The sequence below is a fragment of the Mixophyes fleayi genome, chromosome 4, assembly GCF_038048845.1.
Source record: "Mixophyes fleayi isolate aMixFle1 chromosome 4, aMixFle1.hap1, whole genome shotgun sequence".
Classification (NCBI taxonomy): Eukaryota; Metazoa; Chordata; class Amphibia; order Anura; family Limnodynastidae; genus Mixophyes; species Mixophyes fleayi.
The window spans coordinates 35,812,083-35,839,490 of NC_134405.1; the positions used below are offsets into that span (position 1 = coordinate 35,812,083).

Sequence of the window (27,408 nt, forward strand, 5' to 3'; positions counted from 1 at the left end):
GTGTATCTGCCTGCCTCTCTGCCATCTCCTCTTGGATGTCCTCACGCTTTCTCAAAATTAACATTGCTAAAACCGAACTTATTGTTTTCCCTCTGTCTCAGTCCCCATCCCACATGGATCTCTCCATCACTGTCAACAACTCCACTATCTCATCTGTCCCCACACTCCGCTGCCTGGGAGTCACCCTCGACTCCTCTCTCTCTTTTGCCCCCACATTCAATCCCTTGCCCAATCCTGTCGCTTCCAACTTCGCAACATTGCCTGCATCCGGCCCTTCCTATCTCATGAAGCATCCAAAACTATTAACCACGCGCTTATCATTTCCCGGCTGGACTACTGTAACCTTCTCCTCACTGGCCTCCCCCGCTCTCGCCTTGCCCCCCTTCGTTCTATACTCAATGCGGCTGCGAGGCTTATCTTCCTTTCTCGCCGTTCCTCTTCTGCCTCCCCTCTCTGCCTTGCCCTACACTGGCTCCCCTTCCCTTACAGAATCCTTTTTAAACTTCTTACCCTCACATACAAGGCTCTCTCCCACTCCACTGCCCCTTACATCTCCAATCTCCTCTCCATCCACACTCCCGCCCGGTCCCTGCGTTTAGCCAATGACCGTCGCCTCTCCTCCACTCTGATCACCTCATCCCACTCCAGAATTCAAGACTTCTCCCAAGCTGCCCCACTGCACTCGAATGACCTCCCTCGCTCCATCCGTTTGTCCCCTAACCTGTGCTCCTTCAAACGGGCACTCAAAACTCATCTCTTCCGCATTGCCTACCAGCCTTCCACCTAACCCTCTCTCCATGCTCACTCTCCTCACTTCACTCCTCCTCAGTAGAGGGGAGCGCCTCTGTGCCTGTCGTCTGTCTACCCTCCCTATAGGATGTAAGCTCGTATGAGCAGGGACCTCCTTCCTCCTGTCTCGCTACCTTCTCTTCTGCTCCAACCTCCATACATTTGCCTTGCCTGGAGCCTCTGAAGTCTTGGTACTACTCGTTTATTGTATTGTACGGTTATTCCCTGTACTGTCCATTGTTTGTATTGTGTATGGCGCTGCGGAAACCTTGTGGCGCCTTATAAATAAATGATGATAATAATAATAATATATTCCACAACACTTATCCCCAAGATGGCGCGCTTCCCCCTCCCCGGCGGGAACACCACACTAGACCTGCAGCAGCAGTCAGACACTTTTTCTTCACCCCCGAGCAGCCTCCTCACCAGCCAGATAGATACCTGATCAGCGCGGACCACAAGACCCAGGCACCACCGGAGAGAGAGAGCCCCTTCCTCCTTTCCGCGTGAACTCTGCTCCAGCACAGCTCTGGAAACCAGCACCAACCACAGCCTCCGCGACCCGCCGTTGGCAAACCCCGGGCACACCGACCACTTATGTCTGGCACGCCGTCGCTGCTGCTGTCAGACTAAAGAAGCAGCTCAGTTTTAAGTATCTTCGGCTCCTTTAGTGAAGCAGCTCCCGTGGGTGAAGATGCAGACTCCAAAGTTAGGTTTGAGGCCTAGCAGGAACTGACTGCGCAGCTCTTGTGCCTAGGAGGAACTGGCGGCGCAGCTATTGTGCCTAGGAGGAACTAGCGGTGCAGCTATTGTGCCTAGGAGGAACTAGCGGCGCAGCTATTGTGCCTGGGAGGAACTGGCGGCGCAGCTATTGTGCCTGGGAGGAACTGGCGGCGCAGCTATTGTGCCTGGGAGGAACTGGCGGAGCAGCTATTGTGCCTAGGAGGAACTGGCGGAGCAGCTATTGTGCCTAGGAGGAACTGGCGGCGCAGCTATTGTGCCTAGGAGGAACTGGCGGCGCAGCTATTGTGCCTGGGAGGAACTGGCGGCGCAGCTATTGTGCCTAGGAGGAACTGGCGGCGCAGCTATTGTGCCTGGGAGAAACTGGCGGCGCAGCTATTGTGCCTGGGAGGAACTGGTGGTGCAGCTATTGTGCCTGGGAGGAACTGGCGGCGCAGCTATTGTGCCTGGGAGGAACTGGTGGTGCAGCTATTGTGCCTGGGAGGAACTGGTGGTGCAGCTATTGTGCCTGGGAGGCATAACATGAATTGGGGGCACAGCTATGTGGAATAGAAAAAGATTGATATGTAGTGTAGTGGAGGCCATGTCAGGTGATTTGGGTGAACATAGTTGGATACATATACCAAAAATATATCTTTAGACACGTTTTCCGTGATTAATAGAGAACTCACTTCTTATGATCTCCTCTCGGAGCTCGCTGAGCAGTTGAGGCTGTCGGTGACGGAGGTCGCTCCAGCGCCTCTGTAATTGCACCACCGTCCGGCGGTTAAATCTGAGGCGTAGATGGCGATGGACTCGTAAATAAGCCCGCAGCTTAACTTCGTTGTTAATATATCTTCCGGAGGGCATGTTATCCATGCCCTCAGTCAGAACTCTTAGCTCTCTCCTAGAAAAGATAGCCGACCTCATGTTTTATCTTCTCTGCTACTCTGCAATATTCCGCGCTCTGATTGGTTCTCTGTCCAAAAGGGAATGTCAAAATGATGTGGAGACCAACTCCAACAGATGAACTTGCATCTGACGCAAATACCTTGGCCTTGAATATGTGGACTTTGTATGTAGCATTTGTCTGTGTACAAAACAGAAAGAAGGTTGTTAGCACTTATCCTTTAAACTGCATATCTGTGTGTGTCTAGCAAAATGAAAACATGAGGTATTAGTTCATATTTTGATCAAAAGACTTAAGCCTGCATCCCACGTCAAGGGTACCTCATTATATGCAGGTCCTACACTGACCTATATGCTTTAAACAATATTAAAATGCAGTTAAAATCAGATGCACTCACCTCCCAGGTATAGGGGTTTACAATCTAGCTAGATGTATACCGTATATATCAAGAAACAATTGGCACAGTGAATCTCACCATCTGCAGTGACTGTTTTTGCTCACCTGTGTGCTGAGTGGGTGTGTCAGCTGTGGGTGGCTGTGGGAATGTCAGTGATGTGGGCAGGGAAGGACATCACAGGTAGCTTCTATAGTGCACAAGGTGTAAGAATAAGCAAAACAACAATATACTTAAGACTAATTGGAAATGTAAATGCTACGTACTAGAATGGTTTCAGAAACGTACAATATGCAATAGGATTTTAAGAAAGAATATTACAAATCTTGACACTACTTGGCATTAACAAATGATTTAAGCAAGTGTGGTCAGGGGAGGATATTGAAGAATAAGCTGGTGGACAGGAGCAGGGTATGTGAGGAACAAGCTATTGGGTGGGCAGGATGGCATGTGAGGGCCAAGATAGTGGATATCAAACAGGTGATGGGGCAGGAGAGGGGCATGGGAGAGAGAGGGTGGTAAATGTCAGGAAGGGGCATATTAGGGATGGGCTGTTGGGTGCAGGGGCGGATCTAGAAAACTACTGTACCCGGGGCGATTTAGGCCCCGCCCCTTTCTAACAGTTTAGACTGCCGACGGCTGCACAGTATGTGCAGGTCCGTCCAGCCGTGACAGTGTTATGCCCGGCTGCTCTGATTGTCAGAGCAGCCGGGCAGAACACTGTCCCTGCCTGTCACGGCTGGACGGACCTGCACATACTGTGCAGCCGTCGGCAGCAAGTGTCTGCTAGGGGGGGGGGCGATCCGCCACTGGTTGGGTGCGCAGTAGTGCAGAATGTGCTGTACAAACTAGTGGGTGGGCATGAGAGAGAGCATGAGAAAGGCATGTGAGCAAGGGGGTGGATGGTGACATAAGGGGAGCATGTTTGGATCAAGAGCAGGTGGGTGGACATGAGAGCACTATGTGGGTGACTAGCCCGAGGGTGGGCAAGTGGGTACAATATGAGGGACTCGCTGGTAGGAGAGTACAATGCGAGGGAGAGTTCTAGTAGGTAGGCAGGATGGGATAAGTTGGTGGGTGGGCAGGAGAGGGCATATGAAGTATAAGTCGGTGGATGGGCATGAGAGTAAAAAGGGAGGGAGAAGCTAGTGATTTGGGAGGAGCGTTCATGAGCCAGACGAAAAAGTGAATGGACGGCAGCATACCATGTGAGGAACACGCCAATGAGGCGGCAAGCTGGTGGGTCTGCAGGATGGAGGCATGTGATGGAAAATCTTGTGGGTGGGTAGGAGGGGGGCATGTCAGGGATAAGCTGGTGGGTAGACAGTAGGTTACTATGTGAGGGAAAAGCCGGTAAGTTGGCAGGAGGTGGAATGTGAGGGACAAGCTAGTGGGTGGGCATGAGAATGAGAATGGCAGAAGGGGGGTATTTGAGGGACAAGTTGGTAAGGGGGCAGGAGGGGGGCATGTGAAGAACAAGCTAGTAGGTGGTCAGGATTGGAGCATGTGAGGGAAGGGCTGTGTTGGGTGGACAGTAGTGGGGGTATGTCATGGAAAAGCTGAGTGCATGCTCTCTGAAAGAAGCTGGTAGGAGGACAGGCGGTTACCATGTGAGGGACAAGTCAGTAGAAGGACAGGTTACCATCTGAGGGACAATTCAGTTGGTGGTCAGGATGTGAGGGATAAGCTAGTGGGTGGGCAGGGGTGTACCATGTGAGGGACAAGCTAGTGGGTGGGCAGGGGTGTACCATGTGAGGGACAAGCTAGTGGGTGGGCAGGGGTGTACCATGTGAGGACAAGCTAGTGGGTGGGCAGGGGTGTACCATGTGAGGGACAAGCTAGTGGGTGGGCAGGGGTGTACCATGTGAGGGACAAGCTAGTGGGTGGGCAGGGGTGTACCATGTGAGGACAAGCTAGTGGGTGGGCAGGGGTGTACCATGTGAGGACAAGCTAGTGGGTGGGCAGGGGTGTACCATGTGAGGACAAGCTAGTGGGTGGGCAGGGGTGTACCATGTGAGGGACAAGCTAGTGGGTGGGCAGGGGTGTACCATGTGAGGGACAAGCTAGTGGGTGGGCAGGGGTGTACCATGTGAGTGCGAAGCAGGGAACATTGTGAGAAAAAACCTGGTGACTGGCTTTGAGCGCAGCATGTGAGGGATAATTTGGTGGGTGGCAAGAAGGTAACATGCGAGTGACCAGAAGCTGGGTGAGCAGGATGGTACCATGTGAGGGAAAAACTGGTGGTATATAACAGACAAGCTGCTGGGTCGGCAGGAGGGGACATGTGAGGAAACGATGGTGGGTGCAGTATGTCCTCATGTCCCTTCCTAGTAACACCTGATTCTCCGCTAGTACCATCAGCAGCCGCCTACTGTACAGTAACACTACAGCTGTCACGTGACCCGGTGACGTCAGGAGAAACCGTGATCTCTGAGTCTTTTAGCAGAGTCTCCTCCCCCCAGTCACGTGTCCCCGCCCAGTCTCCTCCCCCGTCACGTGGTCTCCCCGCCCAGTCCCCTCCCCCGTCACGTGATCTCCCGGCCACAGACAAGACGCAGCTGGGAGAAGCCGGTAATTATACGGAGGGGAGTGTTGTGTCCGGTTATACAGCACCGTGTGTATATGTGGCCCCATCATCTGGTTATGGGGCCCCTGAGTGTCAGCAGTGCACGTCTGGGGGGCTGTGTTAGGAAGTAGTTGGGTCTATAGTGTTTGCAGTGGATGTGATGTGTAGGAGGAGGGGGGAGCACTGACCAGGAACTTATACACAAGATAACGGGGAAGAGAGAGAGTGCAGAGGGGGAGAGAAAGCAGCAGAGACGCTGGATGGTGATCACAGCTGAGGGCTCCTGTACACAGCAGAACAAGTGACTGTGTCACACACAGACTGATATTATTGTCTGTACAGCTGTATTCCTGCTCTGTATTCTTATTATTACACTCTTACTATAGTCACCTCTATCAGTGCTCTCCCCAAGACATACAGTCACCGGGTCACATGGTTAGGGATGGGGTCATACAGTCACCGGGTCACATGGTTAGGGATGGGGTCATATAGTCACCGGGTCACATGGTTAGGGATGGGGTCATATAGTCACCCGATCACATGGTTAGGGATGGGGTCATACAGTCACTGGGTCACATGGTTAGGGATGGGGTCATACAGTCACTGGGTCACATGGTTAGGGATGGGGTCATACAGTCACTGGGTCACATGGTTAGGGATGGGGTCATACAGTCACCGGGTCACATGGTTAGGGAGGGGGTCATACAGTCACCGGGTCACATGGTTACTGATGGGGTCATACAGTCACCGGGTCACATGGTTAGGGATGGAGTCATACAGTCACCGGGTCACACGGTTAGGGATGGGGTCATACAGTCACTGGGTCACATGGTTAGGGATGGGGTCATACAGTCACTGGGTCACATGGTTAGGGATGGGGTCATACAGTCACCGGGTCACATGGTTATGGATGGGGTCATACAGTCACCGGGTCACATGGTTAGGGATGGGGTCATACAGTCACCGGGTCACATGGTTAGGGATGGGGTCATACAGTCACCGGGTCACACGGTTAGGGATGGGGTCATACAGTCACTGGGTCACATGGTTAGGGATGGGGTCATACAGTCACCGGGTCACATGGTTAGGGATGGGGTCATACAGTCACCGGTTCACATGGTTAGGGATGGGGTCATACAGTCACCGGGTCACATGGTTAGGGATGGGGTCATACAGTCACCGGGTCACATGGTTAGGGATGGGGTCATACAGTCACCGGTTCACATGGTTAGGGATGGGGTCATACAGTCACCGGGTCACATGGTTAGGGATGGGGTCATACAGTCACCGGTTCACATGGTTAGGGATGGGGTCATACAGTCACCGGGTCACATGGTTAGGGATGGGGTCATACAGTCACCGGGTCACATGGTTAGGGATGGGGGTCATACAGTCACCGGGTCACATGGTTAGAGATGGGGTCATACGGTCACCGGGTCACACAGTTAGGGATGGGGTCATACGGTCACCGGGTCACACAGTTAGGGATGGGGTCACCTGGTCGTAAGGTCAGGGATTATAAAGTATTATAGCTAGTAAGCTGAAATTTAGCATGCCAATGAGAACCGTCCATGGGTCCCGCATGCCAATTATCAGGAAAAAAAAGTATAAAAAATAGCAAATTAGTGAAAATCTAAAGTTGAAAATCTCGCTGTTCAAAAAGTCACCGTTTTTCAGTTTGGGGAGAGCATAACTCAGTGTACAGAGCGTTTTAAGACTACGGGTTTGTTAGAAAGCTATTATGACTGAGGAGTGCCTTTGAGGGGTGACAGTTTTGAGAAAGTTACAGGTTTTTTTTACAATACGCTAACATTTGCCCCATTTTAAAGATGCTGGATTTCATAGAATTTTGGTAGCGTTTTGTATGTCAAATAGAGGTATGTGCTGGGTGTACTCAGACTGGCTTCACATGAGTACAAATATGGCTGACTTCTCTTGCTAAGAGATTTTTCATCTCTGCGCTGGAGAAATTATCCATATTTTCTATCTACAGGGGGGCTCGTTAGTGTTTTGGGGCTGGGAGGGGACACTGTAGTATTATTAGCACTGGAACTTCTCATTTCAAAGTTTAATCCCTCTAAGCGATGCGAGAGCGGCTGTAACAGAGCCCGTTTTAATCTTCCCGCCCCTCAGTGACATCAGTTAATTTATTCACTGCACTGATCTGGGGACGGGAAATTTTAAAGTGCTATGAGCTTCCTGCAGCGATCACCTACCTATCTTCTGTGTTCTGCGCCCAAAGCCAACGAGGTATGCAGCGCGTAACATAAGACAGCTCTCCTTATAGCAGCCCACATGCTTCCCTCCTGTCTGCCTCAGAACCTGAATTTGTGGAGCATATGATATTCACAAGCTTTGCTTTACAGGTGGAAAACATGAGCCACTTGGTGTATGCCATTGCGCGGCTCACTAACGTGTCACATACTCGCTGTCCTCATACTGCACTACCTGTCACTCACTGCCCTGGTATTGCACTGTTTTACAAATACTATAATAACATAATATTCTCTTTCATGTCGGACCTGTGTACGCCAATAGATGCACATTTGTAGACATGTTTACATATATTTACTATATCCTGTCTCAAGTTTAGTACGCGTTTATTATATTCACAAAACCTTTTTCTACACCGAAAATGGATTTCTTTTTCACTGAAACTCAAGAAAAATATATATGGTGTAGTATATTCTTATCAGGCAATTACACTTCCCAAATATATACACAGAAAAGTTCCATATAAGCACCATGTGATGGTAATAAATATAACACCAAAAAATAGGAACAGAGCTCCAAGTGTCTTCTAGTCCACCTTGTCCCCAAAAGACATAAGCTTACAAGATTTCCAATGGATGTGAGCCTTCAGATAAAATATCACACATTCTTTCTTCCTTCCCCAGAAGACTATCCTTTTCTCCATTCAAATGCAAAACAACAAAAGAAAGAGATCTAGTGCATTATCTCTTTAAACTTTACTTGTATGAAAGATTAAAAACAATACAATTGTAATGGAAACGATTCCACAATAAAATAGTGCAGGGACTCGTACCAGATTGTGTCAAAAAGCAGGCATAGATGTAATAATGCAGATCTATTACCAGTGAGGTCCAGTCCCCGCTATCGCCAACGCGTTTCAACTCCAAAGTGAGTCTTTTTCAAGGCTGATGGTATTCAATAGACTAATATCCTGGGCGCTTTAAATAGTATTCCTCAAGATGAAAACAAGGCTTGGATATGTTCCTTTCTTCCGCAAATGTTTTTCCTACTTCGCTAAACCGAATGTGACGCCATTCCACTTCCGGTTTGTGTACCCAGCCAAACGGACATGAGTAAAGTTGCCATCATTCAAAATGACAAAGATTTCATTCACAATACACAGCATAATTATCATCATAACAAAGCTCTTCATTGTCCATGATAAATATTCTGTGATCAGTATTCTCCGGTAATTGATGGCCATAGAAAAATAGAAAACTCAATAAAAAACAAGTGAAAAATGGAGTAAAATAACAGAAAAGAAAAAGGAAACAGAAAATAAAAACACTAATGTCAGAACATGCCATTTCCATGAAACAATTAGCAGTCTAACAACATTGCATATTCTTATCATATATTCAGAAGGCTAAGTAAGTGTGGCTGCTGATTAATTCTTGCCACATGTGATACCATATTCAATTACTAAAACCCTTATTTTACTTTTAATTCAAACAAGGAGCACAACTAAATGTGTGAAATTCTATGATCCTATGACAATGAGTCGTTCTATCTTCTGGTTTTATCATGTCAATTCCTTTTTGTTATAAAAACCACTTCAGTTCAAAGTCTAGATTTAACCCTGTAGGGGCCAGCGTGTTAAATTCAAAAATCCACTTCATTTCTGCTTTTGCTAATGAAGAGATTATATCTGTATTTCTCTCATCATTCTCAATGAGCTGTATTCCCCAAAATTTCTTAATTTTTTCAGGATTACTAGTGATGAACTTTAAAGTGGTTGGACAGTGAATGCGTCTCTAAACCCCTTTTTATATTATATACATGTTCTCGCAACCTGATTTTTAGTGGACGGGAGGTTCTACCTAAGTAAGATAGACCACATTCACACTGAATGACATATATAACATTTTTTGTGTGGCAAGTGATAAAGTGGCCTATCCTACATTTCTGTCCATTAATTTCTACTTCTGTACATTTAGTTTCCTTAGATCTACATGTGCGGCACGCAATGCATACCCATTGGTGGAATCCCTTAGTTCTTATAGATTTTCTTTGTTCCACGGGTATATGACTCCTAACCAAATGATTTCTTAAATTGGGTGCTTTTTTGTATGTAAATTGGGGCTTGTCCGGCATATTATTTCCTATGGTACCATCCTTTTTAAAAATATCCCAATATTTATTAAAAACTTTTTCAACATTTCTAAAATCCTTACTATATTGGGATACAAAAGCCCAATCGAACTTCTTCGATATGCCCCCATTAATATCTTCTTTAGGACCAAGAAGTTCCTTCCTATCTGTTTTTAATATCTTTTCTTCAATTTTTTTCTAAGGTATCCCTCCTGTATCCTTTACCTACATATTGTGTTTTCATATCTTGAAGTTGGTTGAAAAAAACATGTTCCTCTGTACAATTTCTCCTTAGTCTCTTCATTTGGCCGAACGGTATATTATCAAGCCAAACTTTGTGGTGATTACTATCATATTCTATATAACCTCCTTTATCCGTGGGTTTACTGTATGTTTTTGTTTGTATCCCTTCATCAGTGACATAAACTGTAATATCCAGAAAATTTCTAGTAATTTTACTGTAATCAAACGTAAGTTCAATGTGATAAGTATTCAAATTCAAATATGTAAAAAATTTCTGGAAAAAGTTCTGGAGAGTGGTTTCAGAGCCTCTTCAAACAAAAAATATGTCGTCAAAGTAGCGGCACCACGATACCAGGTCCGCCCCAAAGTCATGACCATTCCACACCCATAGCTCTTCACACTGAGCCATGAAAATGTTTGCACAACTTGGGGCGAACCTGGTACCCATCGCCGTGCCGACACACTTACTTAGCCTTCTGAATATATAATAAGAATATGCAATGTTGTTAGACTGCTAGTTTTTTCATGGAAATGGCATGTTCTGACATTAGTGTTTTTATTTTCTGTTTCCTTTTTGTTTTCCGTTATTTTACTCCGTTTTTTACTTGTTTTTTATTGAGTTTTCTATTTTTCTATGACCATCAATTACCGGAGAATACTGATCACAGAATATATATCATGGACAATGAAGAGCTTTGTTATGATGTTAATTATGCTGTGTATTGTGAATGAAATCTTTGTAATTTTGAATGATGGCAACTTTACTCATGTCCGTTTGGCTGGGTACACAAACCGGCAGTGGAATGGCGTCACATCCGGTTTCGCGATGTAGGAATAAAAAAAGACTCACTTTGGAGTTGAAACGCGTTGGCGATAGCGGGGACTGGACCTCACTGGTGATAGATCTGCATTATTACATCTATGCCTGCTTTTTGACACAATCTGGTACGAGTCCCTGCACTATTTTATTGTGGAATCATTTCCATTACAATTGTATTGTTTTTAATCTTTCATACAAGTAAAGTTTAAAGAGATAATGCACTAGATCTCTTTCTTTTGTTGTTTTGCATTTGAATGGAGAAAAGGATAGTCTTCTGGGGAAGGAAGAAAGAATATGTGTGATATTTTATCTGAAGGCTCACATCCATTGGAAATCTTGTAAGCTTATGTCTTTTTGGGACAAAGTGGACTAGTAGACACTTGGAGCCCTAGTTCCTATTTTTTGGTGTTATATTTATTACCATCACATGGTGCTTATATGGAACTTTTCTGTGTATATATTTGGGAAGTGTGATTGCCTGATAAGAATATACTACACCATATATATTTTTCTTGAGTTTCAGTGAAAAAGAAATCCATTTTCGGTGTAGAAAAAGGAATTGCCTCAGACTCTGATGTGCTTATAATTGGCACCTAATGTATGTACACCAATCTTTGTTTACAATCTGTGGTATATGGGAAAAGTAAGAACCCCTTTCTAGTGTGTAGATATTGGGAAGCAGATTATATTAGCGCCGATAGTATCCAATTTGCATCTATAGCATATATTCAGAAAACGTCTTGCTGTTTCTGCGAGATATGAAAGGATCAGTGGTAGTATATCTATTTTGTCTTCTTGGGTGGACTTGGATTAAAAGGAATAGAAGCACGTGTGCTTGACTTTGCCTTTGTTTTTGCAGAGATATGATGCTTTTGTTGTATGGTTCTATGTGCTGGGGCTACTTGTGTTCCCGAGCCCAGTTACGTTTGATCTCTGCTAGGAGGAAGCATACATTGTATGGAAATGTCTGGCCTTATAGGTGGATATACGCTTCAAGTTGTCACACGGGCTGCACTCTGGGGAGATGTGTCAGATAGTGTCCAGTATCGTACTGCCAATCTCGGTGCATTGCAGAGTGCATGTATATCTAGCCAAGCGCCCATCTCATTCACTGCAGGATCTGGAAGTAACGTTCCGCAGTGGAATGCATAGGGTATAGAGAGATGCACTCTGCCAGAGAAATACAGAAGTAAGTTGCAGCACGCGCACGTGAGGGAGAGATGGCAAACTGACTGTGATTATCTGATAGTGGAGACAACTTGGCAGCGTGCAGACACTGAGAACACTCGTGGAAGATCTCCATTGGAAACCACAAGATAAACATCTGTCCACTAGGTAAACCAACAATAGCTGAACTTTGGGTAAGACAGCACAATTTACGTTTGCAATTTAAGGAACTAATAGACATCAGCTTGTCTGATACAGATCCATTCATTCTCATTGTTTCCATGGAGATTCTCTGAGGTGATTCTATTCAGATTGTTCATATTGACAAGAACTTTTCTGCCTTTGGTTACTATACTATATTGGTCCTGGCTTGTAGTGTCTATAGCTTAGTGGCACTTGTTTGTACTGGTATTACTATACCCCCTAGGGAAAAGTCAGCAAACATACATAGTGACATTATTCATTTATATTTGTGTACACTTATTACCATTTCTATTTCATTCACACATGGTCTATATTTACCAACTGCCCCAGACACATGACTGAATATTTCTCTGGTTTTCTTACCAAATACACAGAGTGTAGAGCTAACTTGTTTTCTTTATAATTGTGGTAAAAAAGGATGCTGGATACTGGTGAGTAGGCAGTGACAATTGAGAGAAAAGCTGGTGTTAATGGGGATGAAAAAGCTGGTGTGAATGGGGATGGCAAGTGAGAGAAAAGCTGATGCACAAGGGGGTGATTGGTGATAAAAGCTGGGGCACAAATGTGATGTGATAAAAAAGGCTTGGCCACATAGGAGTGATGTGAGAGAAACTTTGGTGCGCAGTGGATAACGTGAGAGAAAAGCTAGCGCGCAAGGGGTGACATGTGAAAGAAAAGCTGGAGAGCAAGGGGTGACATGTGAAAGAAAAGTTAGAGCGCAAGGGGTGACATGTAAAATAAAAGCTGGCGCGCATGAGGTGACATGATTAAGAGCTTGAGCACATAAGAGTGATGTGAGAGAAAACTTGGTGCGCAGGGGTGACATGTAAGAAAAGCTGTAAAACATAGCCATTGGATGTTGTCGATGTAGATGAGGTTGAAGATTATCCTTCTTACTGGCCTTTCTTTATTCGAGATGCAGCAGCACTCTTTCTCTTCATTACATGTTCTTCACGAACAGCTAAGGTTTGATCAAGTCCTCCTATAGTGCCTCTGTGACCCTTCTCCGGCTGCTGGTCTTCAATTGTTAAGATAGACATGGAGTCACGGTGATCCACATCAAACTGATCATCCAAGAAGCTGTCCCTGTAAATTTGCTGATTTAACCTATTTCTTTAAGTCTGACGATTTATTAGCTTCTTTACCTCTTGCCAGTCAGAATGAAGCTTGCCTATATGTTCTACCACATGATTTGGAGCCTTCGTCGGAAGTCGAGCTTTCTCCCAGATTGGCAGTAACAGTTCGGCAGTCTTGTAAATGCTCGTCTTCAGACTCATGTGTTTTTCATTACGGTAATGAAATAGCACTCTCAGGACATCTCCACAAGATAGAAGTTTTGAGTGTCTAAAATTAGCTTCCATGCCTCCAATAAGCCAGATTGCAGTTGCAGAACGGGTAACTTTTGTAACCTTCATTGTTGTTGCGATCTGCTAAATTTGAATATAGAATTAGAAATGGATTATAATGAAAAATAAGATTATAAAAAAAAATGAAGACTGAAATACTAGTAAATAAACAGAATGAAGAATAGGATTTGGTACAAAGTTGATTGTTGAAATTCCCTTTATTTCTCTTTCTAGTGAACTTTGTTTAAATGACTTTACTAAACCTACCGTAATAACAATGAATATCTCCCATATTATCACTCATTGACATGACTGCAGTGCATTAGGTTATTAATGTTCCTGCAATTATACAGCATTAATAGAAATATTTATAATGCATATTCTTAACATAAATTGTGTATTGGCAAAGTCACTACGTCTGATATTGTGGAAAATCCTATAACATCAAACTTTGACCATCTTGTGCAAGTTAAAAATATGTTCTGAATAAAAAAAATATTTATGATTCAATGTCAGTATACCAAGTGGAACCGAATGATGGGTTGGAGAAGTATGAAGAGAAATAAATAAATTGGCCATTGGAAATGGAATCACCCTAATATTTATCTATCTATCTATCTATCTATCTATCTATCTATCTATCTATCTATCTATCTATCTATCTATCTCTCTTAGTAGTGCGGTGTTGTGTGCATTTTGTCTATGTATTCTTTATCAGTGCTGTAGTATTAAATGTATAATATTTATCGATGTATTCTCTACCAGTATTATGGGATTATAGAGGATATTTTCACCAGCACTTTTGCAAACCTTTTTCCGCACTATCGCATTGGTTTCATAGAGTTTAAAAATCATTCACTGAGTGAATGTTCAGTTATTGATACAAATATGACCATATTCTCACTGGTTGAGTCCCTATTTTGTCCTTAATATATTATCGTAATATATCTATAATATAAAAGCCTAGCGGCGTGTGTTAGTCTGTGTGTGGAAAAAACTACCGGGTGACAGAGTGCTCAAGCTGCAGCGCCACCTGCTGGGCGGAGTTATATACTACATTGACCTACTAAATTCTTAGCATTATCTAATATATAAAAGTAAAAGCCTAGCGGCGTGTGTTAGTGTGTGTGGAAAAAACTATTTTCTCAGAAAGGGCTCATCCAATTGACCTGAAATTTGGTATACTGACATTATTTGACAAAAAAATTAGAATAGTGAAGTCAGTTAACTTCCATCATCCCCTGTGGGAAGGGTAGTAAAGGCTAAACTCATTTTCGTGAGGTAATTTTACCTCATGAACACACATTAAAAGGGCGCTTGCATCGGGAAGTAACGCTCTTCCCCTGAGGAGGCCTGGGCTAGGCCCAAATGCATGACAAGAACCTTTTTTAAGACCTTAAGTAGCTTGATTTGACTAGAATGCATGAGTATCATGCACGGGTTAACTTGTATAACCATAATTTATAAATAATGTAAATTAAGTTATAATAGTATTACAACTTTTTCTTGTTTTATATGTATAATTGAAAATCATAATGTTATATTATTATATTTGATATTAACAATCATTTTAGCTGTCTTCTGTAGGAAGTGAGAGCACCCTTTATTTCTTTGTTTTGTTAGCATATATAAAGGTGATAATAGGTGTGCAGCTCCCTGAAACTATAGAAATATCTTAAATATTACTCTATGCATCAGTCTAGCATTTTTTTCTTTTTTATATAGAAATGATGAACTCAGACTGAGAGAAATAGTCACAGATATATTACCAGACACACCAATGGTTTATATTTCATTTTTTTTAGAAATTATTCTTTAATTTAATTTTCTTTTTCTTTTCTGATATAACCTAAACCCAAACACCAAACCTACCGACGTCTCTTTAATAGGATTTTCCAATAACCCTGTATAAGTAATTTTCTTTCTGTCTCTTTAAATAATAAATGAGATGAGCAGGTTTCCAAAATATAATATTTCTATAATTTATTAAAAAGATATAATACATAGATACAGCCATACTGGACGCAGCAGACTACGCCCAGGGTCTCAAATGCAAATTTACACCCTATATTTGATAAACTTATTCTTTTATAGGATATGAAACTCCTTCTTACTTTAAAACACACCTTCCCACCTTAAATCACTGCTGGCACATTCTTCATCATTAAAATAACATGTTCTATTGGACGGTCATTTATATGGACATATCCGGTGATAATGCTAAATACAATTATATGACCATGATCTAATCTGTTTTTCTCATGAATTGTGCAGTAATGGAAAATTACTAACATGTCTCTTGTTATGCAATATGTGTTTTTCTCCGTTCTCTTAAAGACACACAGAAACAAAATTCAAGTTCATTGGTTCACTCTATTGAACTAATTGGTAATATAGGGTTTTTGTTAATTATTACTTTGACAGTTTCCACCCTTTTGTATACACATAAAAGGTACTTTTTCATGTGACTATACTTAATTGAATAGGAGTATATATTTCTGCCAGCACTGATGTTCTCGGATTGGTTTGACTCTCGCAAATATTTGTATATAATACAAACTATACTTTAAACAAGTATACAGGAACAATATTGTCACAATTATTAGTACAATATATTTCATGTAAATATACATTTGGTTTGATAGCCACTTTTCAAGTCCAAAGAACCATATGCTTGGATATAACATGTCCATTTTAAAAGTCTTTATGATAATTTTGTCATCAAAATCCTTCATATTATAGGCGCTGTTTATATAACGTGTAATTATAGCTTCTGGATCGGAAATGTCGTTTATTAGGTAATAAACAATTTACTCCAAGTTCAGTCTCAAGGATTAAACTTTATCCTCCTGTTTGAGCTGTTAAATAGTCCAAAACTACTCAATGTTGTAAAAGTTCATATTTAAATACCTGTAATTCAAGTCCAACATAATGAAAGTAATCATGATAAATTTCAGTCTCATTATCAATTAAATCCTGGCATACGTTCAATTTCATAAATCCATAATTTCATAATTATACATATTATCAATATTTATTCCCATTTTATATCTTACTGACTTATTAATGAGTAGAACGTATTTTTATTAATAATATCTCTTTCAACTCATCGTTCAACACTGTATAAAACTGAGGAACCACACTTCTTAAACAGCATAATTCATAATTAATTAATAACCTTTTAAATGCATATTTTCAATATATGTTTATATAATAAATGTTTAGGATAAAAGAAATGAACCACAATATTCTAACACCATGGTTGAGATTATCATACCCACGTGACATTTTTTATCTAGTATCGTTTTCTCTTCGCCTAAGTCTGGTTCTGGTAGTGTATGCTTAAAAAGTTAATTATGCTAATACAAAGTGCATTGTGTACATATTTTACTCTTTAGTGCTTCGGTGTTATACCTTTCAAACTTGGTTACATCTGTTTGAAGTTCTATCTTTAATTTAGCTTTTTCAGTTTACGTAATTTCTAAATCTCTGTCTACATCAAACGTACAAGGTTCTTTACACTCGGACCCATATGGTTCGGCAACTGTAACCACTGTTACCCTTATTCATGCTAATTCTTACAACTTTGAAATACTTATTGTTTTACAGCAGCAATGGATATACTTGTTGCTGTCCTTTATCTGAGGTGTTATCGTTTTAACCTCATTTATTGCTTTATTAAACATAAAAAAATTTATTCAGTTATATGTGGTGCTAAACCCGGAGATTTAGTCAAGTTATATATATATTTTCAACAATTCGACCATAATCACTAAGATCTCACTTTTGTCCTTGACATATTATATTAGGACTAATGTGTGTCATTCTTCATAAGGTACTGGAAATGGTAACATTGGGATATTTTTACTCAATAAAAGAGTTTTAGTACATATCCAACAATTTGTAACGCCTAACTTTTCAATTAACATAACATGCTATCGATCAACTGGATATTCTCTCCAGCAATATTCATTATTATCAGACCACCATATTAACCACCTTTCTTTTGGTGGAGTACCACAATACTCACAAATACATTTTGGAATAGGTGGTAATCCTTTACAATTTCTGAATTCCCTGGTTTTCCTGTTTAGAAAAGAAGCAGAAATGGTCTTATTAAAATCAACCTAATCTAATATATCAGATGGGCTATCACCTTACCAACTTCTCCTCAATTCCTTTTCAAAATATATAAATAACGGGTTGAGGCTTCAAATATCGTTGTTCCTATAAGACAGGCAACAAGGTTGAAGGTTCTTTGCATCATAAGTCGATAACCTTGTAGCTGATTATACGTCATCACTTCCATCTTGATTGAAGAGTTCTTTAAAACATAACTCAGTCTCTTTATTTGTATTCAGTTCTGAGTCCTTTGGTTCCTCTAAACTTGGGTCTTTGACCTATTTGCAATGGGAACTATGGATCCAAATGGGTTTCTCTGCAACCTTTTCAGCAGTATCAGCCGTTATAGAACTTGTCTTTAGTAGGACCATCCAATCGATCTGTAAGGGAACCAGAGTGTAAGAGATGTCTTACCATAACATAGTCTCTAAGTTGTCTCTTCTGTGTGCAGACCCAAGAGCTGCTTCTGGTTGTCTTTGTTCAAGTGTTCTTCTGGACCTTCTGAAGTTTCTGCAACTGTTCAGACAACTGTATGACATATTGAGCAGTTAGATCATGATGCAGCTTGAAGTCTGTGGATTAATAACGTATCTTGGCTGAAGTCCAATAACAGCTCATATGGAGCTCACCTCCCACGCGCGTATCCAAGACTTTGCCCGCGCTGCCCCCCTCCACTGGAACAAGCTCCCTCCCTCCATCAGGACTTCCCCTAACCTGTCCAGTTTCAAACGGGCTTTAAAAACCCACCTTTTTCTTAAAGCCTTCCAGTCTCCCACTTAACTACCTACCTTATCCTCTGCCTCTCCCCCTTCTTTCCCCTTCCCTGCCTCCGTCCCTCTACTCTCCCTCTCTCCCCTGCGTTTCTCCGTCTGTCCACCCCTCCCCTTAGATTGTACGCTCCTCTGAGCAGGGCCATCTCTCCTCCTGTTTCCACCACGTCTAACTCTGCTCTCCAGCTACTTTGCCCTCCTCCTCGAGGGCCCTCCTCCCCCTCTGGGGGTCTCCCGGTCTTCTGCGCCCTCCTTTTGGGCCCCGTCATTTGCGGATACTCCCCCCGCCCTCACTAGCTGTGCATTGAGCTTACTGAGTTACTGTGCTTTATGTTTAATGTACTGTGCTGTCTCACCTTGTATTGTAATTCGTTTTTGTCCCTGTACGGCGCCACGGACACCTTGTGGCGCCCTATAAATAAAAATTAATAATAATTAATAAAAATATGGAGAGAGATTGAGAAGAGGTTTAGAAGTGTTTCTAATACCATGATAAACTAAAGAAGTGCCATTCCTGTTTCTTTAGTAAGCTTAGTTATTATTTAATTACTCCATTTATTATTTCAACTTTCTCTGAAGCTTGAGAATGATATAGTGTTTGAATATATTTCCATCATATTACACATTCTTTGGAACACAATTTCTCTGAAATGAGTTCACTCTCTGGGTAAACTACATCTACATACAAATTCTAGCAAAATCTTCTTAGCAATAAGTTGTACTATGTCTGCGGCAGTTAACTAGGCCTCATCCCACCAACACGTATCAATACCAACTAACACATACTGTAACCCTCTTAACTTTTTTTTCTCTTTATTAAATAAAATCAATACACTAATGTGTAACCTCTGAAAAGGTTATATTAGGCAAACTGTCTGACCTTAGTAGGCATTATCTTTCCTTCATTGTTCTTAAGACAAATTATCACATTTCACATTTAAACTTAGCATATGTAGTATGTCTGGGAATTCCAACAATATATAACAATTTTAATCTTGTTATCTGCTCCCATGTGTACTATCCCATGAGCACTTTCTGTAAAGCTAGTAACAACATTTTTTAATGCTACTGGTTTATTTTCTATATCTACCCAAATTTCATCCTTTGTTTCATAACATTGTTTCAAGTTCTCAAATGTGATATCACTAAAAATTATCAATTGGGTATGTGGCTGCCCTTTCTCGAGTTGCTGAGTCTGCTAGTTTGTATTCTGGCAGATCTGTTGCTGGCTATAGCAGTGTACTGGGAGATCTCTCTGTGTATTTGTTCCTTTAAGGATAACCCCTCCCTTTCAAGCACCTGCTATACTCTATAAATTAATTGAGCAAATTCCACTTTTTTATTATTATATTTTCTAGTAAGACTTTATCTGTCTGTTTGGTATGTGCCTGGCACTTGATGGCTTCAACCTCTTTTGGCAACTGTATAGCCTCTATCAGTTGCTTGATTGTTTGTGCAAGTGATACAGGTGTTCCTGTTGGTGTTAGGTAACCCCTATGTTTTCAAATAATTCCAAAATCAGAAACTACGGTGATCAGTTACTACGCGTAACGTAAATCTGTATAAATGTTTACTCGTTTTCCTTTACCTAACTGACATGCTCTGATGAGTGCTGTTATCTCATTATGTATAGTGATTGGACATCCTGTCACTGTCACTAGTGAGCTCATCATGCATTTATCTATAAAACATTTTCATCAGTAAAGAAACTTTAATCTAGATTCTTCAATGTAGTCTCAGAAATGTCTGGTAATACAGTAAAAACTTACACATTTAATTCAATAATGCTCATTGTCTTCCTTGTCATGTGAGGTTTCTAAGGCAATGATGTAGCAAAATTGAGATTCTGATATTTGCATATCGTATTATTAGAAGAATTAATGCAATTTAATTTAATTTTAATTTCCCATTGTATAAACCTTGCTACAGACACATGTCTAGTCTTGTGCATTATTCAGGAGTTATGTGACAACATGAGGGACAAACAAATGTAACTCACGCTGCAACACAATATCCTGTGTCTTTCCCACAATAATAGCTACTATGGCTATAAACCTTAAACATTAAGTTAATGCTTTTGTTACCTCTCTAATTGTACACTAATAATCTTTTAAATATCCTAAAACAGTATTCACTGGCTACAGAATTGTGACATATCAAGAAATAAATGTACTGCTTTTATTTCTTTTTTCTTTTCATTACTCTGAGGTAGAGGGTGTTCAAATATCAGGACCACCCTTTAGGAAATCTACGTATCTCTGGCCAGGTGTCCAACAATTTAATCTTTTTAATAGATAAATGAATTTTCTCCTTCTTGGATACTTCTGAAAGAAAACACAATAATTATTTAGTTTATTCACTGCAGTAAATCATTCACATATTCCGGTTTTCTGTGGGTACAAAAGATTGCAAATTATTCTGCACACATTATAACAAATAATTAGAACTGTCTATAAAACTTTATAAAGATTGAACCCCCCCTGTTGACAACATGCAAAAACAATATTCGAAATAATTCTTATTAGCATTAAAAATCATCGCTGCACAATCTATGACTGAGATCTGCATTGGTATGCAGGGCAGGGTCCAGTCATTTGTCCGTTCGATGATACAAAGCTCAGAACACAGAAAATTTTCCATATACTGAACTCTTCCTCTTGGCATGAACAATGAAAAATCCACCCATTCCTTAAGATGTGGGAGATGGGAGGAGAGACATCTTTTGCAAAATGGCGAAACCTCAAAAAAAAACAAATAGATCACTGACGCAGCTATTATTTCTCAATCTCCCTATGTAAATCACTACACAGATGCCATTTTCAAAGCAAACCACTATCTTTCAATGGAATTATTTTCTGATAAAGCTAACATAACACAGATATTGTTGCCGTATTTCAAATAACAATTATTTTACTTCAAAACAGCAAAGAATTCTCAGTTTAAACACCCACACATTGTTTTCTATGTGTAATCGGAGATTCGGTTCACACTACATGCCAAAAATATTATGCAATCGCTCTGAAAATATTTTAACATACATTTCATCTGCAAAATCACTATTTCACTATTTAACACACATTAAAGTCCTTATTTAAATATTCATCTCATGTCATTCTGCCAATTCAATCAACAAAGTCCCTTCCAATCTGGGTGTGATCTTGTCTTTTGCAGTTGCTCGCTGTAAAACTGACAAATACTATTTATTTACTTAATACCTACGTAGAAGTTATTTAAACATTAAACAAACTTATTTCATCTCAAGATGATAAAGAAATTACATGTCCAGCATTTACCGCAGTAGAACTGAGTATCAGTATAGATAACAAAAGTACGAGACAGATGTAAAAAAATCAGTGATCAAAAAAATACTCAACCCATTCAGTATTAACACTATACACTGCGCTGGCTGTATAATTATATATTTATTTTTGCTTTTAAGCATTTTTTTTTTACTGCTCATGTCACTTATTAACATCTAACAATTAAATAACATTTTAACGTCTAGGTTTAAAATTAAAATTTCACAATTAAAAAACACATTTTATAACTTCTTTTTGGTATTTTTTTTGCATTTCCCCTTCTTTAGAGTTTTAATGCAATCAGGATTTAAAACTCTATAGGCACTCTTACTTATTTGCCTGGGGATCACCACGCCCTTTCTGTCCTTATGAAAAGCAGACTTTACCCTGACTTAAAGTCTCAATTCATCAGGGATGCGTCCATCACGAGAATCGGGCCATTTCTACTCGTATTTTATAACTTATTGTTTTTTCCAAATAAGTCTACCGAGTAGATCACAAAACATCCCAATGCTTTCTGCCAAGTATAGGTCATCAGCCTATACTGCAAAAGCAGTTCATTTAACACATTAACTTTGCAAGTCACATCTCTTGCACTGTGTTAAACACTAAAATGTCTTTTGCCAGTTATGGGTGGCCAGTCCATACTGGAAAAAAAAGCACATTTTAGCAACATTTAAACCAACAATATTTTCTTAAGTTACTAAGTTTCTGCAGAAACACATTAAATTAACTACTACACATTTAGCAATAAGGTCCTAGGTTACTTTACATATCAGCATCCACCCCCACCCTCTCTTCACTGACTGCTTTGCAACCTCGATACACTTCGGAGCACAGATATATTTATATATAACACATCTGATAGCTCACCAGTTCAGGGGAGTGTAGGTCATGGTCATCCCCCTTGTCGAAGCAGTCATGAAGAGAGTAAGGTGTGGTATGTGCTACCCATAGGACCGAGCCCCCAGCTTGTATAAGTAATTTTCTTTCCGTCTCTTTAAATAATAAATGAGATGAGCAGGTTTCCAAAATATAATATTTCTATAATTTATTAAAAAGATATAAAACATAGATACAGCCATACTGGACGGAGCAGACATACGCCCAGGGTCTCAAATGCAAATTGACACCCTATATTTGATTAACTTATTCTTTTATAGGATATGAAACTCCTTACTTTAAAACACACCTTCCCACCTTAAATCACTGCTGGCACTCTATCATTAAAATAACATGTTCTATTGGACGGTCATTTATCTGGACATATCCGGTGATATTGCTAAATACAATTATATGACTATGATCTAATCTGTTTTTCTCATGAATTGTGCAGTAATGGAAAATTACTAACATGCCTCTTGTTATGCAATATGTGTTTTTCTCCGTTCTCTTAAAGACACACAGAAACAAAATTCAAGTTCATTGGTTCATTCTATTGAACTAATTTGTAATATAGGGTTTTTGTTAATTATTACTTCGACACCCCTTATAATCAATTGGTAGCATGTGCCACTGACTCTGAGATGAACACAGTCATCCAACCTGTAGCAATACTGCTGTTTCCTCTGCACACCTCACAGTGAGCAGAATGATAGGATCTCATTATCACAGATGTGTGCAGCGATAATGCCAGCATGCTGGTGCATCAGCTGACAACAGTTGTGAAATAATTGGTAGTACATGTTACCCATCAGGTCCGTGCAACAGGTGATGTAATGAGTGTTTTTATGTCAGAATAAAATGATTAAACAAATATTTACTAAAACATTATTAGCCATATAAGCTGGCTACTGGGCCTAGGTGGTGTTTTAGGGCGGAACCTGAGCAAATGATGCTAGGGTGTTCCCCCATTGCCCAAAAACACCATCCAGCCCCAGTAGTGAGCTTATATGGCTACATCTGGAAGCGGAGAAAAGTCAGCCATATTGTTGCACTACTGTGTGTACACTCAGATGACACTTGGCTCAGATCTTTACCAGACACGTACAATGTAAGGAAATTCCCTGTCTTTAAAATAGGGCAGATTTGACCAAAATTAGAAAAAAAAAAAAATTTCTCAAAAAACTCACCCCCCTAATGCTATCGACTGTAACATTAACATTCTAAAAAAAAGTCTTAAAACGTCCAGTACAATGAGTTAAACTTTTCCAAAGCAGCTTAACATGGTAGAAAAGCGATTTATTAGAGTCTGCATTAATGTAAGGGACGAAAGTGCCCTTATAATATTTTACTTACTGTTTAATAATATAACTGTGTGTAACAATACATATCTTTATATTATCTATCAGTAGTCTGGGATCTGATGTGTAATATATCAAATGTTTAAAATATCTATATATTCTCTATTAGTACAATGGGATAATAAATTATATTAATGTACATTAAGTTATAATAGGATTCCAACTTTTTCTTGTTTTATTTGTATATTTAAAAATCATAGTTATATTATATTTGATTTTAAAAATCATGTTCGCTTTCTTCTGTAGGACGTAAGGGCACCTTCTCTTTGTTTGTATTGTTAGCATATATAAAGCTGTATCTAAGTGTGCATCACCTTCAAACTATAGAAATAAATGAAATATCACTTTGTGCATCTGTTTAGCAATTTATCATTTTTATATAGATATAATGAACTCATAGAGAATCAGTCATACATACATTGCCAGGCAGACTCATTGTTTTATAGCTCAATTTTTGTGTAATTATTCTTTAATTTAATTTTATTAAGATTTTCTAATATAACCTAAACCCAAACACCAAACCTTCCCACATCTCTGAAATAGGATATTCTAATCTACCTCTAAAATCAAATGGAAGCATGTGCTACCAACCCTGAAATAAACACTGTCAGCAAATCTGTTGCAATACCACATGCAGAGAATATGGCAGCATTCTAGTGCATCAGCTGACAACAGGTGTGAAATGATTGATAGCAAATGTTTCCCATCAGGTCGGTGCAGGAGGTGAGTAACATATAATAGGAGTGTTCTGATGTCAGAATTACTATTGGTATTTGCTGCCGGTGGATAGAGTTCTCTTTACTGTACATTTCTTTCATAATTGGGTCCCAGCAATGTGGTAACATCCATAAAAATGTAAAGAATGGTTAATGACTGGGTCATATTTATTAGTGTGTATAAATGTACTTTTTGTCCCTTATACAACTAAACACTACTACTGTTGAAGTACATTCAGTGAAGTAATAACTATTTTTTTTTAAACATGATCATACTTTTTTATTACAGGTCAATTAATGAATCTTATTATCAGTATCGAACAGAAGGTATCTTAAAGAAGAACATTGTACTCTGAACATTTAAGTGTTCCAAAAAGGAGACTCACAAGTAATAAAGATTACAGAAATTAATTCTTCTTAAACTCTAGAGGATTCACACAAGCAAATTTATTATTTGAATAGGGCAAACCTTATCAACTAAGTTGTTACTCACCAAACGCATAATGAATCTCACAGGGGAGAAACCCTATCTATGCTCTGAATGTACAAAATGTTTTGCCAAAAAGTCAGTACTTGTTGTACATCAGAGGGTTCACACAGGAGAAAAACCATTTCAATGCTCTGAATGTAGAAAGTGTTTTACCCGCAAGGCAGAACTTGTTGCACATCAGAGGATTCACACAGGTGAGAAACCATTTCAATGCTCTGAATGTACAAAATGTTTTACCAAAAAGTCAGTACTTGTTGTACATCAGAGGGTTCACACAGGAGAAAAACCATTTCAATGCTCTGAATGTAGAAAGTGTTTTACCCGCAAGGCAGAACTTGTTGCACATCAGAGGATTCACACAGGTGAGAAACCATTTCAATGCTCTGAATGTACAAAATGTTTTACCAAAAAGTCAGTACTTGTTGTACATCAGAAGATTCACACAGGAGAAAAACCATTTCAATGCTCTGAATGTACAAAATGTTTTGCCGAAAAGTCAGTACTTGTTGTACATCGGAGGGTGCACACAGGAGGGAAACCATTTCAATGTTCTGAATGTACAAAATGTTTTACCCACAAGACAGTACTTGTTGCACATCAGAGGGTTCACACAGGAGAGAAACCGTTTCAATGCTCTGAATGTAGAAAGTGTTTTACCCGCAAGGCAGAACTTGTTGTGCATCAGAGGATTCACGCAGGAGAGAAACCATTTAATTGCTCTGAATGTAGAAAGTGTTTTACCCGCAAGGCAGAACTTGTTGTGCATCAGAGGATTCACACAGGAGAGAAACTATTTCATTGCTCTGAATGTAATAAATATTTTACCAAATTGTCTCATCTTCTTAGACATCAGAAGGTTCACACAGGAGAGAAACCATTTAAATGTTCTGAATGTACAAAATGTTTTATCGAAAAGAGAGGACTTGTTGAACATCAAAGGGTTCACACGGGAGAGAAACCATTTCAATGCTCTGAATGTAACAAATATTTTACCAAAAATTCTGATCTTGTACAACATAAGAGGATTCACACAGGAGAAAAACCATTTCAATGCTCTGAATGTACAAAATGTTTTACCAAAAAGTCAGCACTTGTTGTACATCAGAGGGTGCACACAGGAGAGAAACCATTTAAATGTTCTGAATGTACAAAATGTTTTACCCAAAAGACAGGACTTGTTGCACATCAGAGGGTGCACACAGGAGAGAAACCATTTAAATGTTCTGAATGCACAAAATGTTTTACCCATAAGTTTGGACTTGTTGCACATCAGAGGGTGCACACAGGAGAGAAACCATTTAAATTTGCTGAATGTACAAAAAGTTTTACCCATAAGTTTGGACTTGTTGAACATCAGAGGATTGACACAGGAGAGAACCATTTAAATGCTTTGAATGTTGCAAAGGTTTTATCCTCAAGTTAGATCTTGTAAAACATCAGGGGGTAAATGTATCATAACCCAGTTTTTGCAACTCCCGCGAGTTTGGCGTCTTCGCAGCTTAAATTTAAAGTGGCGCTGCCTTGTAAAGGGAAGTTTCCCTTTACAAGGTAGCGCTGCTTTAAATTTAAGCTGCAAAAACGCCGAACTCGCGGGAGTTGCAAAAACCGGGGTATGATACATTTACCCCCAGATATTTTACACAGGTGAAAACCATGGAAGTTATCTGAATGTAGCAAATGTTATAGCCTTAAGTAAGATGATCAACAACATCAGAGTATTCACATAGAATAAATATTAATTAAATGCTCTGGATGTAACAATTGTTTTAAATTGATGTCTCACCTTGTTAGCAGATGATTCACACAGGTGAGTGTTTTTTAATGATCTGAATATAGCAAGCATTGTTTACCAACAAATACAATGTATAAAAGAAAGAGCTTTCTATCCAGCAGTGAGTTCCAACTCATCTCAATAGTGGCATTTCTTTTTTTTTGCAATCAAAACTGTGAGTACTGACTATTTCATCAGGTACACTGTACACTGCACACTGCCCTGTTTCACACTTCAATGCTCCTATTGGTTATACCTCCCTTATTCTTTCCCCCATACCTTTCTATTGCTGTATTAGCTCCTATGAGTATTATGTACTGTTTAGTAAATTCTTGCAAGTAAAACACTCCTAACTGTATCCCATAGCAGTCAATCAGGTTGCCACATTTGTTGATATCTGGTTGCTATGGGTTACAGCACATCTCTGTGTTTCATGGCATATTATTAAATAGATTCCAAGGAGGGCACATTGTTTACCAGGCTACTAATAAAGA

At 40.2% G+C, this 27,408-nt stretch overlaps 1 protein-coding gene across 1 annotated transcript; it reads left to right on the forward strand.

Annotated features, from left to right (window-relative positions):
- The first annotated feature begins 5,344 nt into the window (after positions 1 to 5,344).
- On the forward strand, positions 5,345 to 27,408 carry LOC142151197 (uncharacterized). The gene is made up of 2 exons (XM_075206564.1): positions 5,345 to 5,384; positions 24,943 to 27,408. The coding sequence occupies exon 2, from the start codon at positions 25,157 to 25,159 to the stop codon at positions 26,564 to 26,566; it is 1,410 nt and encodes a 469-aa protein (XP_075062665.1). The 5' UTR covers positions 5,345 to 5,384; positions 24,943 to 25,156; the 3' UTR covers positions 26,567 to 27,408.

What these genes read in the sequence shown, in the direction of transcription:
- LOC142151197 (XM_075206564.1), top strand. Translation starts at nt 25,157, where the DNA reads ATGAATCTCACAGGGGAGAAACCCTATCTATGCTCTGAATGTACAAAA.